The sequence below is a fragment of the Lathamus discolor genome, chromosome 2 (genome assembly GCF_037157495.1).
Source record: "Lathamus discolor isolate bLatDis1 chromosome 2, bLatDis1.hap1, whole genome shotgun sequence".
NCBI lineage: Eukaryota > Metazoa > Chordata > Aves > Psittaciformes > Psittacidae > Lathamus > Lathamus discolor.
This window is the reverse complement of record NC_088885.1, coordinates 14,158,879-14,180,066: the sequence shown is the minus strand read 5'-3', so window position 1 is coordinate 14,180,066 and position 21,188 is coordinate 14,158,879. Positions and strand designations below refer to the sequence as shown.

Genomic DNA, 21,188 nt, shown 5'->3' with positions numbered 1-21,188 from the left:
ATGGTAATAGTGTTCTTTGAAAGTTTTATCCTCAAGTATACTATCCTTTAAAATTTCACCAGTAACATAAGAAATCAGAAAGAGTCCTGATTCTAGAAAGTTTTAATTTCTTTTTCTTATAGATAAAATCTGTTTGTAATGTAGAATTCATACAAGTACAGCACAGTTCACTAGGAAAATGAGCTTAGTGTTCTTGGTTTAGTCTGAGTTGGACAACACATTATTTGGCACAATTGAGTGGGCTAACTTTAAGAGAAGTACAACACTGAATAAACATAGTGGTTTTATTATTTGGGTGAGATGAGCTGTATACATAGAACGAAGAGAAACCCTTGTACTGCATCCCACCTGCTTTCAATTGCGCTGCTTTTATAAGCATTGGATTTACAGTGAAAATGTCTCTTACAGAAACACTGTTCTTTCCTGTCATCTGTAGATGAAAGGCTGCGTACTTCTGCGTTTCACAGGTTGTGTAGACAAAGTGTTATAGAAACATTGATAAAAATATCAGTGTGTCCATTAAATGGTTGGATATTGTTTTTCAGAAAACAAATATGAGATATTTATGTTCGAAAGACAAATCATTTTGTTATGTTGTATATTGCTCTGGTGCTTTGCCTGTTGAACAAACCCCACTTTTAAGGGGAAGTGTTCTTTTCTTTGTCCAATCTTAATGACTGCGTGGTAAGGTGTTGAATTCTGTTGGGGTGCAAGTCTTAAATTAAGCATTCATTTCCTGGGGATTCTAATATTAAGAAGGATGAAATGCATACATTAAGAAAGAAGTCATTCCAGTCCATGGGAAGTGTTACTGGTGTTGAAACAATATGATAGGAGAGGCTACCAAGTGATGAGTTTCCCATTCTGAGGGTCTTCAGAAAGAGGCTTGCTTACCAGTTGAAAAGTACTAGCTTAAAGATAAGATTTAGTGAAGGCATGACAGAAATCCACAGTCTGATATGTCTGTTACTCTGCTCAGAGATGTAGAGCATGGGGACCTGAATTTTCAGCCTATGATTGCAATAGAAGGATGGGATGAGAAATGATGGCCTTGCAATAGGTTTATGGTTTGAAGAGGAGCTACTGAATTTCATTTCAAGAAACCAAAGAGACTGTGTTCTGTCTTGGACCTAAAGTTACAATGCACAGGGTATTTTAGATGGCTTTAGCCTGAGCTGAGGTTAAATAAATAAACTGTGAAATTAAATGCAGTTATCAAGTACTCGTTCAAACAAAAAATAAGGCTGCCTCTTTCATATAGTCTTGGCCTTCTCAGAGGTGCCAGTGGAGGAACTTCAGAATTAAGAGTGTTGAAAATAGTTGTAAAGCAGAAGCCAATGCTAATAAACAGTTTTGGAAGTACAGTGAGTGGTTTAAGCATAGTCTGGATTATTGTTATTACTGTGTTAAATCACAGCAATCAAATAGCCAAGCATTGCTTTGAATGATGAAGTGGGATGGCTGTCAATGAAAAACCTTCAGGCTGTATTTGCAGGCATAGGGACGGGTGTGGTCGTGGTCAGCTCTCCCAACCATGCCTTTGGATGCTGTTGCAGATACGGAGCAGCGTGTTACATGATATTTTCAGAATCTGGCAGATTTCAGTTTGGTTTGGATGTTTTTTATGTACCTTGGCAGGCATGCGTATCCCTGCAGCCGTACAGCAATCCGCATTAATGGCTGAAGTAACACCTACTGGTGAGGCAGAGTCTATCAGCAACAGGCTGCTGTTGACTCATGACTTCAGTTGACTCATAATCCCATTGAGTTTTGGAGGTCACCTTTTGTTCCCACCCTGAAGCCCAGTGCCACCTCCTGTCATGATTTGAATACCCATTGATTAAGAAAGTAGGTGATTAGTGTTTTGTGGACAAATGAGTATACATGCCTTTGAGGAAGTCTTATATTACTTCCATCAGCTAACTAAATTAATTAAAATTATTTATTCGCATTTACAAAAGTCTTCACACAGAGTTTTAGATAGATTGCAATAATCATAGAACCACAGAATCGTTTAAGATGGAAAAGATCTGTAAGATCTTAGAGTCCAACCATAGAGCTCAGTGTGTTGTTGAGTCCAGAGCTCAGTGTATCAAAATGGCACAGAAAGATCTCACAGAGATAAGTGATTTATTTTACAATGCATTCAGATTTTATCATCCTCCGTGTATTCCTGCCTCTCCTCGAAGAGCCTGGAAAAACAGATGAGGTTTGAAATGTGCCAGATCTGGGTATTGTCATGTGAAGGTGGCATCATATGCCAGATAACGGAGTTTCTAGATCAGATCTGAGAGAAAAAAATAAAGGAAGAGAGCATTCTGCTCCTGGAATGTGGAAGGTAAATAAATATTAGAAGCATTTCTAGGAAGTTATTCAAAGACTCTTGGCTTGAATAGGAGGTGGTGTTGCACCATCTCTGAAGATAGGTATGTCAGTATGATCCGGTTTAGTTTTGCAAACATGAAGTCATTTAACTTGTCATCCCATGCATGATGTGTGATACGTGGGAGAATAGCTCATTCTTTTTTAAGTCTGTAACTTGTTAAAATGACTAACCATCCTTTTCCAAGCTACTGCACAGGGACTGAGGCTGGTAACGTGTATGGAATCCTTCAGGCAAATACTGTTTCTGACAGCACAATTTGAATTCTCCTGTGTGGGTGGAGAAGCTCTGGCCATGGTAAGCATGAGCCAGCAAACTATTCCACCATGCTTAAAGGAAGCTACTTGGTAGTCTTTACTGCAACCTGTTAAATGGCCTGATTTCAAAAGCGCTTCTGTTTTACTGCCTTCCAAAATGCAGGAAAGAAGGGTAAGTGCTACTGGAAATAGTATATTTGAAACTTCATTACACACTGTTGTTCATGTTTTACTGTTTTCTTGTTCATCATCTGTAGTTTAAATGAATACTGGTAAAACTGCAATTTGATTCTCTGCTTTTCATCTTCACACACGATTGAATGAGTGGCTTTCACGCTTTCACAATCATGTATTTCTGCTGGCCCATTTCCTGCAGATGATCATATCTTTGCACCTTTAGTTGAAAATACTGTAAGGATGATGTTTATTTTCTTGTTCAACGTGATTTCATGGGCTTCAGACCATGAATTCATGGATGACAGACTGGAAAACACTTTTACCATTCCAAGTAAGCGTTAAAAGCAAAAATCTATACCTTACCTCACAGCTCCTTTCAAAACATCTTACATGTGATGTATGTTACCTTTCTTCCAACAAAATCCCTGATTACAGCAGTAAGACCTCTAAACTGCAAATGCATTGGGAGAGAAGTAATAGCATCCAGCTTGTTGCAAGATCTTAGCAGAAGCAGATAATGGGCAGGCACAGTGGGACTATGTCTACATTTTGATAAATCTTCATCTACTGTATAAAGATTTCACCCTTGCTGCAACAGAATGGCTCTCAATAACATGTCTTTCTTTACGTTTTTGCCCAGACTGTCCACATGAGATACTCCACTGGAGCTTTTGGAGCTCTGTGTGAACTTTGAAGTAAAACTCTCCTGCAGTGAGAGATCAGAAACGCCTTATGAAAAGCAGAGTCTCCTTTGAGAACACTTTGGAGACAGAAAAGCATCTGTTTCCTAAGAAAGTTCTAAACAGAATTGTGTTGAGTTAAATGTAATATATGATTTAGATATTTCCTTGGGTGATGTCACCAGATTCTTTTTAGACTTAAAACCTCACACAAAAAACCCCGTAACAACATTCCTTGCAAGTCATGTGCAAAGTAAAATGCCAGAGATTAAAAAAACCCAATAATATAGCATCAGAGAATTCTGGGGCATTATATAGGAAAGCATTTTGATTCTTTGTTAATACAGTGCTTGTGCACGCACCCAACTTGAGCATATACGTGGTGCGTTCAGTTCCACCGAGCTCAGGTGTTCATATGCATAAGTGATTGGAAGCAGTTTTCTGACCTGGAATTGGAGCTGATTAAGTACCGTGCATGATTAGTTGGCTAGTCTCCAAACTAGTAAACCTAAGTCCTTAAAGCTCTGTCCTATAAACTAAATAGGAGATTTGAGGAGAACTTTCACTGGCTTCAAGGTGGCTTGCGAAAACCTGGATGTCCACCTTGTTAGTGAGGCAGACATTATTGCTCACATAAGTAAGGACAGGTAATGGTAGCCTAGATGCTGTGTCAAGCACAGGTTTGTGGACCTTGCATGCATCAAGTAGGGAAGAACAGCATTAAGTTGAATCTAGTAGGAAGAAATCTGTGAGGTTCCTCTGTCAGGTAGGTTACCTTCAAGCATGACTGAGCTATCTTTAGGCTGTTTCAAGTGGACAAGAGGGAGGCTATGGAGGTAGAACAGCTCCAAAGGCAGCTCCTTCTGTGATATAGATACAACTGCTGAGTCTGGGACTTTCATACTTGAATAGAAATAATTTGTTTGCATTAATATTTAGTTGATAATATTATACTACTTATGGTTAGTTTCGGTTTTGCTTTGATTTTCCTGATTTAGCATGTTTGTCTTTGCTTTCTTAGCTTTCTCCAGGCATTCGATTTATTACTCAATGAGGAAATAATTTTAACATTAGATAACCACCAGAATGAAATTGTTTGCTCTTCCTAGAGTCGTTAGTATCCAGTTCCAGGAGAAGTCTGTGATCTAGGACAGCTAGTTGTGTTGCGCTCTAATGAAACTAACTTATTTACGTGATGTGAATGTATTTTGAGCAGTGTCCTTGAAGAATACAGTCATTTCAACCTGCATTTGTTGTGGGAATCCCATTGCAGTGACATTTCCTGAAAATCTGTAATACTGAATTGGCTGTCTATAAAAGTTGAGCATATTTTCCCTAAAGTCACAAAAATTTATGAAAACTATATTGCTTTCCTGCAGTCTGACTATACTTAATTTTTATTGCTTCCTGAGCCTGTGAGAAAATCCATAATACATTTAAAACTGTTACTTCCATCATTCCGAGCCTTAGATGTGGGTGTGTTGGCTTCTACTGCTTTTCTGGAGGTACTAAAAGGTTCAGTCCCACAAAGCGCTGCCCTCGTTTTGGTTCTGCTGATTTCAGTGTGAGGTTGGAGGGCCCAGAAATTTCTACTCCTCTTTCAGAAATTCACAGATTTAGGCCTTAAGGAATCCCCAGTTGGATCATCAAATCTGAGTAGCTTTACAATTTTTGTTGTCAGTACTGAAATTGCCATTATAGCTAAGGTATGCCTGGAATCATATGGCCAATATATGCTTGGAAGTATCCAGGGGTGTAGCGGGATACGACTCTACTTCCATGTGTATGAGACAAGACTGATACCAGTGGAAAAAATAGTAGAAATAGGGAGAATTACATTACAGGTCTTTGGTATAGTGAGATATTAAGACAGTTTAGAATCATAGAATCATAGAATAGTTAGGGTTGGAAAGGACCTCAAGATCATCTAGTTCCAACGCCCCTGCCACAGGCAAGGACACCTCACACTAAACCATCCCACCCAAGGCTTCATCCAACCTGGCCTTGAACACTGCCAGGGATGGAGCACTCACAACCCCCCTGGGCAACCGATTCCAGTGTCTCACCACCCTAACAGGAAAGAATTTCCTCCTTATATCCAGTCTAAACTTCCCCTGTTTAAGTTTTAACCCGTTACCCCTTGTCCAGACTGCTATTACATTACCCCTCTAGCACACTCTTCACCCCCGAAATCATCCTTTGCGTTTGCAAAGATAAGATTTTAGTGGGGGGATGAAAGGAGATAGACCCATGACCCAAAAAAAAAAAGGCAGATACAGATTTTTGGTGAGCAATAGAAAGGAGTTTAGTGTCCATTTAGAAGAAATTTCATCTGTTAATTTAACACAGGTTCTTTTTATTTTCTCCATTTGCTTTTAAGCCAACACTGAGACTTATCGAAAGATTGCATTTGGAAAAAAAAAAAAAAAACCCTCTTAAAGCATTTTTCTCATATACTGTAGCTTAAGAGGAATGTGTGAAATTCAAGATTGGAAAGTATTACCCAAAAGTATTCTTTTTTCCTTTGTTGTTCTTTTTTTGAAACTCATTTTTCCTCAAACCTGCCTCTCTACCAATGTCTTTTTCCCACAAGACTCCAAAGGAAAAATGACATCAAATGGTAAAATCCTGTTGTATGTTATTTCCAGAAGAATCCATGGAAATCTCGAATATGATTTTATCATTTGCACTGTAATGTTCCATTGTTAAAAGGAGCAACATACTGAAGAGTATTCAGTTGCTGAATACTTCATGGTAAGCAAAAGCTGATGTTTCTGTGACTATTACAAAACACTTTAGGAATTTGTAGCACCTCAGATCTGTTGTATGATAATAGGAATTAGAAATGGAAAACTCTCGTTCTATCAGCTTGACCATCTCCCTGACACCACCAGATCGCTGTCTTCATTGTGGTACTAATTTGAAAATGTCATAAGCCGTGTAGCTTTCACCACTTCTCTGGGGAGAATACATGGCATTAAAGCAGCCTTGAATAGTCCTTTCCTTGACTTCATCTTCTCGGTTCTCTTTTCTATCTCTTCATTGAAATAAACAATTCCTAATGTTGCTTTGCCTTTAGCTATTTCATTTGTCTCCCTCTCTTCTGTTTTTCACAAAATCACACTGTTTACACTGTTCCTTTTGGGAATTTCTCCTCTTTTGTTTATCTTCCTGGTACCCAGGAACCATGGACTTATGTATACTGTAGGCTGTAAAGAAAACCTTAAAAGTCTCTACTGGAGAAACTTACGTTTATGTGTGAAGGTACTTAGTTGTCTTGTGGACATACAAGTTAAACTTGCACAAGAAGGCCTTAAATGCAAGTCTATAGCAGACTCATCCATAAAAAGATGTTTTTTTTCCCCCTATAAATCTAATACACTATTTATTCTATATTTTACTGAAGCTGGTGTTGGCTACAGCTGCATATACTTTGCATGTAGTATGTATTTTAGCAAAACTTGTTGAAAGGTTTAGTCTGACAGTGATATCATGCATATTAAAAGGATAACTGCACTATTTTGACTGAAGATACAGGTACACACAAGAATAGAGCTCTGGAACAGAAAATCTGTTGTTTTGGGAGAACTTCCAGTAATTGATTCAGGTTTCTCTTTTTCTGCTCAAATGAAGTATTTTGCATAGACTTTGTATCTGCTAACTTACTTTTAAAAGTAAACCCAACATTATACTCAAGGAAGCGTATTTGCAATCCTTTGATGTTAAATGAAAATTACAATTATTTTGAAAATATCAAAAATGCTGTAAATATTTACTTTTTTTAAGCCAAATTGACCTGACAAATTCAGCAGAAATGTGACTGATGGTTTGTTTGACCTGCATTTGCAATTCTCTAAGGCAAATCATCTCAGCGGAAAAGTTTTCTCAGTATTAGCTAATGTTACGTATGTAGATGAGGAATGTTTGAAGTTAGACTAATAGGGAGGTTGTAGGTCTTAAGAGGTCAATTATGAGTTGCAGCCAGCCTACAAGAGTAGAAATTTACTGTAATATCTATCTATCTATCTGTATCTCATATCCATGAAGGATCTCGGATCTTCCTGCGGGCAGATGCTGGGTGGCTGTCTCCAGGAGTAGGATTCATTACCATTCATATGAAAATGGTGGAAAATCTTGCCCTAAAGCTAACCTACCCCTGGAGTTTTGCCTATCTGTCATGGTGATCGCTTGTCTGGCAAGATAAAGGATTTGGTAATAGTCAGCTGGCTGGTCTGGCTGTCTGGGAAGTCAACAAAACAGCACAACGAATCAAGGAGGCAAAAGACTGATTACTATGGCATTACTTCTCCCCAGGAAAAAGCGAAGAGTTAACATCTATGCAAAAAAGATCCTGTTTTTAATAGATTATCATCTGTCTAATCTCAATGTACGTGGCCCAAATATATGTTGGTTTGGGTTTTTTGTCAGCAAATTATTAAAGAGCCGACAGTTCTGAAAAGTTGAATAGGATTTGGCGTTGCAATGAATGGGAAGGTGTAAGATGAAGAATAAATCAAATCATTGACATTTGTGTGGCTGTAACTACTTAAGTTTTAGATTTGTGTTGCACATATTTTCCTTAGAAGCCACTGCATTAATTTGCTGCCCTAACAGAGGGTGATAGCTAATTAGGAAGAAAGGAAGTTTGGTCACTAAAATGCAAACTCTTTTTAAGGGATTTACTTCCTTGCAAGAAATACCTCTTCCAGCTGAAATGTGTCATTTGTGACTTTTTCCTGTAATCATCTCTAAAGGAAAGCAACCATTTCTCAAAGATTGCAAGCTTTCCTAGAAAAATGCCCAGGATTTGATAGTTGATTATGATAGGCCAGGTATTTGGAGAAAATAGGCATTTTTCATGCAATTGGAATTACATTTCTCACAGTAATGATCAGTGACTTCATTTCAGATAGGTAACTGCTTTTTAAGTAGCTTGTCTCCATGCAAACATGTTCAGTTGTGTCTGTAATAATTTATGGATTGTTTTTTGGTTCCTGAATGAAGCTTAGAATACTGTTATTATAGTGCTGCTTATAGAGCTCTACATGGCTTTGAACTTACCAGCATCCCATTCCTCTTTTCTCCTTGATACCTCTAAATGTAAACTAAATTTGGTGTGTTGACAGCTCTTTGTGTTTTACAGAACATTTTTATTCCAGCAATGTGTATATATGTGTGTATGGGGGTGTGTGAATATGTAATGTAAGTGACTGGGGTCATCAGGAAAAGCAGCTGTGTGCGTTGGGAATTTTTTTGGTCGTGTCACTGGATGTTTTTCCTGATGTTCAAATTTGGTAACTTTATATTAGAAACATTTCATATGTCTTGGGTGTTTTCCAAATGCAAAGCAGACCTAAAGAAAGCATAGAAACTTTGCAACGTTATAAACGTAGGAATCTGAACTCTGCCATTTACAGCTTGAGTACTTGATAATCCCAGGAACTGTGAACTGGTGCACACCTCCTTACCTTACCCAAACCAGGGCAGTAATTCAGTGCAATTCAGTCCTTGGACCCATTGGTGGCAACTCTAGTGCTTTTTAGGTGCTGGGGTTCTCAACAGAAAAGTTTGCAGGAGGGATACGTAAAAGGTACGTGTGTGTATGTACACCATATAATGTAATGAAGGCTGAAGAATGCAGTATTATACAAAAGAAGCACAGCATAATTTAATTATATTAATAGTAATTTATATTAATGATAATACTAATATAGGATAAAATTGATGATGGGGATATTTAGTTGCTGTACTTTGGAAAACAAAGACAAACCAAAAGAAATTACCTTGGAAGGGACACTAACTTTTCCATCATGTCCCATTTCACAGTTAGCCTGAGTTGCTACAGGCATGAGTCTGCAGAGTTACCATTGAGGGCCACTGCCCAGGGGCATGAATGCACAAGAGCTTTGTAAGGTGTTTAAAAGTTAATTAAAAAAAGAAAAAAAGAAAATCTCGGACACTTAGTAAATGTTGTCTTTGTGGTTGTCACCGCCTTGTTACCTCCATTGTGTTACACTGCTACTACATGTCACTACTATGGCAGAGTGACAAAAGGAAGGTTTTTAGAGAGGTTTTTTAAGATTTGTGGGAGTAGACCCTGCTATCCCCAAGGTAAGAGGTGCCCCTTCTACCCCTGCTACTTTGTGGCAGTTCAGCAACTTGATTGTTGATGGCTTTATATAGGTTGGACTTGTCATATTAATTGCAGTTAGTAGGGGGCATGTTTGAGAGTGATGGAAACATTCTCAATCTTGTGATGTATATGGTCCCTTAGGACAAAGAAAAGTTCCCTGATTTAAGTCCTTTCAGTCACACTGTTTCCTAAATGAAAAGCCAATGTATTTGATTTACACAATTCTCTAATGAATGAGTTAGTCCGTGCTTCCCCCTCATTCAGCTGCCATTGCTCCCCTTTCAGATACAAACCTGAGCGCTTTTAAATCATGTATGCAGTGATCAGTGACTCACTGGTGGCTTGGGAGGCAATGGTAAGGCTCACTCTCAGTTTATTATTCCATGAAAAGTGATATAGGATACTGATCAAGTCCAGTTTGCCCTGTTAAAGTAGTATAGGAAAGTTTGTAGCTTGTCCATCATGGTGATCAATCTTCCACACTGCATCGGAGTTGACAGTTTTACACTAACCCATTTAGCACTCCAACTGAGTGTATCAGTTTGCTTGGGATAAGCAAGATACTGTTGCTTTCTTAAGCTTTCTGGAAAACCCTTTGGATTGTGTTCATGGAATGAAGATTAAATACTAAGAGAAAGGAAGCAGTATATATTTCCTTAAGCAGTTTATAACAATAAAGAAAATTACTAGCAGTGAACAGAGTTCTTAAAGGGAAAATTATTGTGATTTTCAGAAATGTGACCTGACAGTGCTGGGAAAAATCTTTTGTCTTTTGTTAACAAAAAAGTGAAAAGCTGTTAACTTTGGTCATCTGGAACATTTCATTTTGGATCCAGAATTTTATGAAAAACAGTTACCTTGAAGCTGTAGTTTGTTCTAAAGCTGGTTTATGTCAGGTCTAGAAATAGCAATATTAACCATCAGGCTATGAGATGGGGTGTTTTTTTCCTCTTTTAAGTGGGACTAGCTGAAGAAAGGGGTGCCTCCCTTCTCTAACTTAATCTGAACTCAAAGTAACTTTTGTTGTCTTGTTATAACTACACTTTTTCTGAGTCACTGTATGAAAGCGTTGAATGTTGTAGATCAAACACTTCAAAGCCAACTTTGACTTAGTTATATGCATGCTTCGGAGTACACTAATGTACAATAGTGTCCAGGAAACTCAGCCAGTAATTCATAGGAGTCCAAAATATTCTCCTTAGGATGAATCATAGCAGCATAAATGATAGGATTGGAGAAGATCCTTTAGGTCATCCAGTTCAAAGCCTGTGTATCTTCCTTTTTACTAATCCCCACTAGGATTTCATCGACCCTATCTTTGCAGACCTCTCATATCCTTGAGTCAGCCACCTCCCTGGGTAGTTTCTTCCATTGCCTAATTGTTTAACCTGAACATCTTTAAACCTTACACCATCATGCTCAGTGTGAAAAATTTATGACTACAGAAAATAATCCTTTCTCCTCCCTTCTGCTGTCATGCTCAAGTATCATCCCTCCCTTTAAATGGTTTTGGTTTGCTGGTTTTGTTGTTTTATTCCACCACCCCCAACCTGCATGAATAACAGTTCCAAGAAACTTGGGGTTTTTTTTAGCTGTCTTTGGTGCTTCTATCACTGTAACTGATTTTCTTTGAACTTTCAGTTTGCAAGACTCAAAAATACATTTTTATCTAGAAACGACCTTTCCATGACTGAATGACATGTATGCATTAAGTCATGCTTTTCAAGAGGTAAATTAACAGGACTGAGGAATTCTGTGTCTTTGTTTATAGAAGTTGCTTTCATGAGGGTGCTAATGTGCTCTGATTGACAAATATACAAAATTGGAGCAATTTCAGTGACTGAAGGTGGAATTTGGTTTTGATCTCAGATAAATGCAATCTCATGTTTCTAGTCAGGATGTCAATTGGATCATATATATCAGCTCTGTTTCGGAAACTTCTCTCCAGAAATTCTGGGGTTGCCTACTGCAGAGGAGTTAAAATTTATCATGCTTATTTCCAGAAGCAGTTTCCCAGTTCATAGCTGAGTTGATAAATAGAAGTATGAACCTTTTAATAAACATCGTCTGTTGCTCAGACCAGTATTATTCTGATAGGATTTTTGGATGACCTATAAAATGAAACATTGAGAACTTCATAATGGGGATATGAAGATGAAAGGAAGCTTTTTTCCTGATGAAATGAGGTAAAGGAGCCTTAATATACAGATTTATTTTTTTTATATACCCTGTATTTCTTAGGATCTGCCTGGGCTTGTCAGAATATGCTGATGAGAAACCTCTGATGTTAATCATCTCACATACTATGATGTAGCATGTGCCAGTTAGAGCAATGTGACATGTACGTTGTTCTCCTTATCGCAAGGCAAGTTTTCATACTGCCTCCCATTTTGGAGCTGCAGTTTGTACCTCACCTGTCCTCTCACCTCTCCTGCAGTTTACTCGTGTTGTAGTTCTTTGATCAGTGCAGGTTCCCTATAGTCTTGGATAGTGCTCTTGGGCAAAGCTGTGTGAAATTGAGGTAAATCCTGCTATATTACTTCAGTTTTGCCAGCCCATAATTACAGTTAGCGCATTACATTTTGTGGATCCACTGGGGTTCACGTGCTTGAAAGTAACCATTCATGTTGCCCATTTTGGCATAGCAGTTTGTAGAAACAGACACAAGGGTTGTTTGTGCTACGTCAGTATCATGGAAATAACAGGCTTTGAAAGCAGTGTGTTGGTCACTCTTTTATGGCTCAAATGAATTTCTTTGCATTATAATTTCATAATTACTTTTTAATTTTTAACATGCTGTGTTTTCATCCTAGTAAAGATGCATCAAGAAGGCCTTTTCAGTAAGATTTCCCTCTTTTCCGCAGTGTTTTTGTAAACCTCCCTTACTTAATTTCAGTGCTGTTATGCTGCTTTAGATGTTCTCTATCTAGTCCTCAAATGTATTGAAGTTGAGGACACTGTGTAATGGCAGTGTTACGTGTCTTGAGTATGTAGCTTAGTGAGTAATGCTGATGCAGAGGTTAGTGCCTCCTGGTCTCTGGTAGATCTGTGGCTATTCCCTTCAGGTACAAACTACTGACCAAAATCATAGCACCTTCTTGCTGTTTCTCGTCTGAACTATGTGTGTGTCCAGTTTTTCTAAGAGTGGGCAGAAACTGATTTCATAATTCCTGCAAACTCTTTTCCTTGATTATGGTGGGGGAAGTACCTTTTATGTAGTATAGAGCTGTAAACAGCTCCAGATGTGATCTCAACAAAGCTGTATAGTCAGGGACAGTATTAACTGTGAGCTTTGCAGTGTCTTTTACACTGCATTGAGCTACATGGGGTATTCTACATGTGGTATTTCACTGCAGATGCATGTCTTACACAACTTTTTCCATTATGCTACTTCTGCAGGGCTTTTCTCAGCAACGTATCTGTGTTTAAGATTGTTATTTCCATGATGTATTTCAAATGGTGTCTCCTTTTATCTTTTCTCAACCTTGTTAATCTCTTAGTCCTCGAGCTATCTCTCCTTCTCCTCAATAACATTTGTAGCTCATCTTAGTTGCTTATAATCCACACATTACATTATCATGCTACCTACCTCCTTCCCCTAGATGATTAATGAAACAAGATGGGACCTGCTGCTGGTTCTTTTGGCATCCCAGCATGTGCTACGTGATGAGAGTTTTGAACAAAAGAGCTGCCATTTGAGGGCTGACCTTTGTAAACCAGAGACAGCTCTTAAAATGGTATTTTTAATTGTCCTTTAGAAAAAAAAAAAAGAAGGAAAGAAACCAGTAGAAGCTTCAGTAAAGGAACTTCTTAGTGCCTCAGGGGCCTTGGGCTTCCAGCTGGTGCTGAAATTTTACTGCTTTAGTCTTTTGTATCTTGGTGATTTTATAATTGATCTCCTGCTCTGTTAGCTTCACTGATGCTTTCCTTCAGTCTCAAGGCCTGAGATAAAGTGTGTTCAGTTTAGTACCAGTGGTAAAGCATTGTAAATCCTGAAAACCCCAAGCTCCAAAAAACTCTGTCAGTGGAATATAAAAACTGAAGAAAGAAATGTATCTGGTTTTGTTGATAGGGAATTGCACAGATGTAAATGAAAGCATATTCTTTTAGAATTATATAGATTGTTGGTGCAAAAAAGTGTGAACAGGATTGTGAAGGCAGTCGGACTGACAGGCAAGTGGTGGCTTGAGTTTAGAAGACTTGGGTGCTCAGATTTTATTCCGCTGACCTGCTGGATCATTTCACTTCACTGGGGGTGTGTGGATTTCAGCTTTCTTCAGAAATGGCTCATAAAAAACCTCCCAACCAAACCCAAACACCACAGAACAAAACATAAAAGCTGTGTATTGTTTTTATTATTATTCATATATCCTTTGGAGATGGTGTGAGTATGTTTTGGATTGCTTTACATTCATTAGAAAAGAATTTAAGTTAAATAATTTTCAATACAAATTAAGAGTGGACCTGTTAAATAATAAGAGCTGGGTTAAATAATCAGTTCAATGTAAAGTATTTGCCTGTACATGCAAGTATTTGCCTGTACAAATTTGTGTGATTATCCACAGTTCTTTTTCTCCCTGGATTTTCCAAGCAACTTTTTATGAGTTTCTACCCACTTTTTCAATTCTGTCAGGTTCATTATTGCAAAGATTAATATCCAGTACAGGATGGATTCATATCTTGACCTGATACTTAAAAATAGGAAACTCGGAGTTTTGGTTGGAGGCAGAAGTTATCTTCAATACAGGGGGTTTGCTATTTTCCCCTTCTCCAAAATGTTAGTCTGGAATTAAAAAAAAAACAAATATATAGAATAAAATAGTTGTTAATGGGTTTATGGAGCCAATTTTCTATTGTTTCGCAATTTGTATTGCCAGTTCTACCTAGAAAAAGGGACAGGCAAAATGCAGGTAGACTGCAGTAACCGTGTCTCAGATCGTATGCCCAGTTGTTCTCTGTCATGTTTCTATGATGTGAAAGTGGTCTGTGATTTTATAACTTAGACTCTATCACCCATCATATGCATAAAAGAGCTGATGTTAAATTGCCCTTACTGTCTTAATTTTTTATATTTTCTAAACTTGTGAGTGCTTGAATTTGCAAGTTATGCTTTTTTATTGTAACTGTTTTGCATGTAACAAATTATTTCCTCCAGCTATAACCAAGGCTTTTACAAACCGATGGAGTCAACAATGTAGTGCATGCAGTTGCCAGATACACTGAATTTTTAAGCATCTTCTTTCTTCTTAATAGGTTTGTCCGGGGAATCAGCAGAGGAAGCAGAAGAGCCATGAAATCCAAAGACGACCCTTGGGAGGAATTTTTCTCTGATGTCAGATGCATTTATAGTGCAGCAGTACCAACCTGTTTTACCTTGCACTGACTGCAGCTTCCAGAAGGACTGTGCTAATTTATACAGATGCAGAGCTGGGTCACCCTACCAACTAGCATCCTTTCTGTGAACAAAGTTTAAGCACTTACCCAACTGTGGTAGGGGTGTTGTGTTATGTTATCCCTTTCTAAGGATTCAGTTGATTGATCAAAGACTATCTGCACATAGTTAAAAGCAACCTTTGTTTCAGGATATGGTTTATCTTTTTTTTTCTCAAAGATACTCTGAACGGTACCTCCCTTTGAGATTATATTAACATTTGTTATATCACAGTTTTGACAAAAGATAACTATCTCGTTTCCTCCTGTACTGACATTTGTGATTCCAGACAACTGAATTCACCACCAAAAGAAAAACTGGTAATCCATCAACCTTTTTTCTCCTCTCATTGCTTATGCAGACTCCTGCTCTCTAGAGATACAGAGTAAAATATGGTTACTGGACAGAAAAGGCAAACCCTTTTGCCATAAACTATGTCACTATGAACGTGAATAAAGTTTACACTGTAAGTACCTTGAGCACAGCAACACATGGATCTTTTTATGGTTACCTGTGAGTTCTGTTTTTCTTGTCAGTCAGTCTGTTCTAGTTACGGGCAAGATTTTCAAAAGTAACAACCAATTTCTGAGTGCCTTAATTTTTATTAATCCAGTTGGAGGGTGCTTTGAGGGTTGAGTTTTTAGAAAGTGCTGACTATTCGCCTTCTGAAATTCAGGTTCATTCAAGGTGCCTGAAACGCAACACTCAGCAACTGGGGTGACCTTTGAGAGGACCTTGGATTTGGAAGCATCTGGCTCATGTCTGGATTTCCAGAGAGTGATTTGAGATATCAGTAAAAGGTACTTGGAACTGAAAATAGCTGAGACATGGGTCAAGTATAAAAACAGGCATTTGAATGAGGCCTCTCCTGGATGTTGCTGGTTCATAACAAAATACAAGTTGCAGCTTTTTGGATAGCAGAATCAAAAGGCAATGCTTGTTTTAGCTTAGTTTTTGGTGGATGCAATTGCATGAGCCATCTTTACATCCCACTCTCCTCCACAGGGGTTGACCAACTCCTGTTGTAGCCATCGAAGAGGTCCCTCCAACTCACTTTTATGCTGTTTCAGCAGAGTATATGACAATTGATGTGGTGCTAGGTTGGTATGTGGGTAAAAAAAGGACATTGTTTTTCAGGATGTCTTAAGCCATCAACCTTTATCATCTCTGTATCTACTTTCAAACTCTTTATATGCACCCCCCCAGAACAAAACCAACTTTGCACCACGTCTGCATCTGCTGTTTAACTATCTGGTCCTACTCTGGCTCAGTAAACATGATATAACTATGTTTTACAGAGCCTTATTCAACATGTTAGCTATTAAATAGAGCTAAGTGGCCAGGAAACTGGGTTCTGATACATCTAGGACTGAAGCGGGCAGCAGCTCCCAGTAAAAATTACTCTGTCCCCCAGGAGACATCAGATATCTACAAGTTGTGGGGCCAGAAATCTTGGTGCTTTCCCAGGAAGGAAAAAATCCTACCCCCTGCTTGCTATGGAGTGATTCTGCTGGCCGAGTTGTCTTTGCTCTGATCCCTCCCCCGTGGTTTTTGTCAGGAGGGTGGTATCCATCCCATTGTCCAGGTACCCTGCTGCGCTGCCAAAATTACTCTATAAAATAATCTCCTGTAGTCTCTGTACACACCTCAGTGACCAAAGAAAATCCATGAACTAATCAATTACTGTAGCTATTAGGTTTAAACTTTAACTATAGATCTCAAATCTTCTTTTGTCCTCTTGTCAGCAGCTACTAGGTAGTCTAGAAAAATCAACCACAGTTACTACTGGAAGCCTGTACCATAACAGTGTAGAATCCTGGACCAAAGAATCCTAAGCTATAGGCGTATAATATAGCTGGAAAGCACACTACTGTGAGACTTCTGTGAAATATATTACTCTGTCATAATTACCATTATTGAATGTGATCCCGGTGCTCAGAGCTGCCTGGCTTCATTGGGAATTTAGGGTAAACAATGAGTAGGCACTGAGGTCAATTATATCATCCACTCTTATTTAAGTTATTTTCTGTCATTTTAAGATGTAAGGCTCAGAAGCACTTTTACTTGCCTTTTCCGCTCCTTGCTTTGTAAAATGAGGTCTCATGGGAATAGTTTTACAGAAAGGGGAAAACATACTGGTAATAAAGAGGAGGGAGGAAAAAAGGGTAGAACTATCTATAGGAGTAATGTATGACCTCTTTGTACTTTGCACTAAATTGCAGTATTTGGTAGTATCAGGATTTGAAAGTTGCATTGAGTAGAAATTACTTAGTTTCCACCAATGCCAAATAGTCCATCTAATTCAGAGGAAGGAAGCAATTGAAATGTAGTCATTTACGCAGCAGGCTAAGAGGAAATATTGTAAAGTAATTCTTCACCGTTCTCAAATAGAGTTTGAATTTTTAAGAAAGTTCTTTTTGGCTGGAAAAATTCAGGCCAATTACAGGAAGTTTTGAAGTGAAGGGAGTTGGCCAACTGTAAAGTGTAGGGAAACAGTGCTAGTTCAGGGGGACCAAATGTTTGGTTCTCATCAGTGATGTTTCGGAGGCCAAGACAGGCATTGCTGCCCAATCAGACTATTCTGAACAGGATTTGAGAGAGTAATGCCTGGTCAGTTTTTCTGGTCAGGTTAAAGACACAGCCTGTCTGTATGTTTAGCTGTTTGAGGTGAAATGTGTATGTCTCGCAGATAAAAATTAATGTTTAATTATTATCTTATTGAAATTGGTTTTGTATACAGTATATCTAAAAGGGATTTTTTGACAGTTTGAAAACAACGTTGTGAGTCACAGCAACTGTTATATTTGTGCTAGAGCACTTTGAAATGCATTTTCTCAAGTAAGTTCCAATGTCAAATTCATACTTTTGTGTTTGTATAAAACAGGTAAATCCTTCTAGAGTTGATTTTCTTGGTAGAGATTATTTTCTGAATTTTATTGTCCAAGGGCTTTTCTTTCATTTTGCTTTTGTGCTGTTGCAATGTAGAAAAGCAGATTAAAACAATTGCTACTCTGATGACCAAAATCTGGAGGTCTGGGCTCTGCTGATCTTTTGGGCTTTGAACACAATGCTGAGTTCAAACTAGAACTGTGGTTTTCAGCCCCAGATTGATTCTTCTGTCCAACTATTATTAAACTATGACACAGAAAAACAACAGTTCTTTACTTTCAAGGGGCCGGGTTTTGAATGCTTTGTCTTTTTTCTCCAGCATTTACTGTAACAGCAAGCATTAGAGATAAGTTCCAATATTCTTGTATTGCTTAGAAGGAGTAATTTACTGCCATAAACTGAAGTTTGCTGTGCAGGGATTGTATTTCTATGTGAACACTTTCCAGCATTAAAAAAACCCTCACATAGTATGTGTCATATTGAGTAATTATCTTTTCTTCTTATCAGAATATCCTGTTTATAAATAATCCATTTAAAAACTGCTGTAAAGGTGCAGTGAAATACATGACATACTCCTGAAACCAAGCTTCTGTATCCATTCTTTATTTGAAATGAACCTTGAGTTTCCCAAAGCTGTTTGTTGTCACCCCTTGACATCATGCCGCCTTGTTTGTTTTTCTTGTAGCATAAGGTTCCTTCAGTATTTATGTGGTATCTTCATGTGCTGTTTACAGATGACTGTGTTCCTTTCCAGCTCAAAGGTAAAGTTTGTGTAGCTCTCCACTGATTTACCAACCTTGATCCTCTTGAGGGGATGGAACACCCTCAGGTCCTCTGGAAACAAGTGGGAGGCCAAGGCACTCGCTGCCTACAGGGCAGGGCTTATAATTAGCAGAAGTGCCCCAATCTAGTAGTGGTTTAGAATGCATTGTGTCTGTGAGAATTTATCCTAATATTCCAGTAGACCAAGTTCAACACAAGGTTGGTATTTATAGAAAGACTGAAAAACATTGGTTTAGAGTCTGAAACTCCTCCCTACTTGTCTGTTTCCTGTCTTATAAATTCTTACAATGGTCAGTGGTACCAGGAATTATTATTTCTGTCCTCTTTTGCAAGATTGCTAGCTGTTTGCTATATGAAAGCAGCTAATATGGGGGAATATGCTTTTTCAGGAGACCAGCAGAGACACCTAGTACTTCTGTTAGCAAGTGATATCATAGGATCAACTAGGTTGGGAAAAGACCTTTAAGATCATCAAGCCCAACCATTACCCCAGCACTGCCAAGTCATAGTTAATCATGGGATGGAAGCATAAGCCAGTTAACTGATATGACCTGGTGCTCTCTGACAATGTGTCCTTATTGCTGTATCTTTACATCTGCTATAGCAAGGAGTACAAACAGATGCAATATGCAAACACTTTTGAATGATTGCTACTTTAAAATACTGTGGTATTTCCTAAGAATTTCATGATGTTGAAAGCAGGAAAGGGAGTAAAATACAATTATATTTTCATATGCACTCATTGTAGGCTGATGTTTCCTTCACGTGCACTGTCATGTGCTTAGATTTACTATGTGTGTATAAGGCATCAATGTGTTTGTATGAATCTGCTGTATTGAAGATTTTTGTATCCATCCTCATTCTTAAATTAAAGGATTGAGCAAAATTGCGATTTTATAGCAGGAAAAACAACATGGAAGTAACGAGGAGCCCTGGAAGAGATCCACGATCTCAAGCCACAGCTGGTAAATTGATGTTAGCTCTAATGGGAGTATTTTCCATTTGATGTACCATGAGCATATTGTATTATTGTATATTGTTTGCTAGCACCACTTTAACACTACACTCTCATAATAAGAAATATTTCTTTTGGAAATTATTTTTGGCAAAACCAGTTAAAGCTCCAGAGAAAAATTATAGCAGTTTTTGATAAGATACTTTGATTCATCTTTACAGGCAGAATAGAGACTTGGAGTTCTTCCTAAGTGGGGATGATCATTGCAAATCACAGATCACCCTCCACCACAGCTCCAGCTGGGTGCAGGCTGACAGTGTGTTCAGCTGCTCAGGCAAGATAAGAGCTGTTCCAATTATGTCAGCTTGCCTGATCAGAAATTGTGAAAGGGGGGTCGGTCATCCTGAGTCATTACTGTAAACTAGAGTCCTAAATCCATTTCCATTGAATTTAACTGACTATTTTGCCATTGATCTTGACAGGAGAGCATCCATACTCTTCTGCCGGAGTTGTGTCACAATAAGATGACATACAAGCACAGTTTAACTCCTAGCCAGCTGATGTAATCAATTATGAGGGTCTCTCCAAAAGGTACTATTCCCAAATTACAATATGCATGAGGGTTAGCTAGTCAGTATTAATTAAATAGCTTCTGCATTCTACCTCAGAAGCAGTTGCTTCTCTGTAGAGAGTGATGCTGCATATGGAATGGGCCCTTACAAGTAAAACTGCAGAGCATTTTATACATGTTACTTCAGCCACTCATAAGATGAAATCACTCTTGGGATGAAGTACAGCAGCTTTTCAGCATCCAAAGCAGCACTATGAAACAGTTTAGGAAATCCAGCAATGAACAGCATGCTTCCCAACCAAGAGTATACTGGGGGGATGTATTTCCAGGACATGTTCTATTAACAAGAATGCACTTACTTAATTTGGCATTTGAGCAACAGAAAGCTGGGCCCTCTATCTTTTAAAAAGTTGCTATGATTTCTCTAAATTGATGTTGTTGTTATTACTATTTCCTGAATTTCACGTACAATTCAAAATCTGGCAGCTCCAGTCTCCTCTTATTATACTGAGACATTTTATCATTGTTAATGAATGTAGCATAGGTGCTATTCTTAGACAGCCTTAGAAAACAACAAGGATTTTGATTCAAGGATGGCTTGGGCCAGTTCTCCTTCCTCTGGTAAGTCTGGTGAGACTGTATTGCAAAGTCTGCAGTATGATTGGGAGAGAAAAGAGTTTTTATTGTATTTATTTTATTGCTTTATTCATTTTGAAGGATAGACCAGTTCCACAGCATCTTGGATGTGTTAGAGAATATATGAAGAAGTTGGTCTATGGCAGATGATACTCCAATTCATTATGAAGCAAGTATTCAATAATTAATAGTTACTTCAAGTGCCCATAATATATTATAATCATGGTTGGATTCAATTACAGGAGACATAAAGGGGATTATTGTACTTTTTCTTCCCCTGATGGTATAATGAA

The 21,188-nt window shown here is 38.2% G+C and overlaps 1 protein-coding gene across 2 annotated transcripts in view; it reads left to right on the top strand.

Annotated features, from left to right (window-relative positions):
- The window catches only part of BBS9 (Bardet-Biedl syndrome 9), a 266,566-nt gene extending 248,035 nt beyond the window's left edge, over window positions 1–18,531 (top strand). For both annotated transcript variants that reach the window (XM_065665815.1, XM_065665814.1), the window contains one exon: window positions 14,884–18,531. In XM_065665815.1, coding sequence (XP_065521887.1) covers window positions 14,884–14,924 — 41 coding nt within the window. In that variant the 3' untranslated portion in view covers window positions 14,925–18,531. The remainder of the gene's footprint in view (window positions 1–14,883) is intronic.
- The last annotated feature ends 2,657 nt before the right edge of the window (window positions 18,532–21,188 follow it).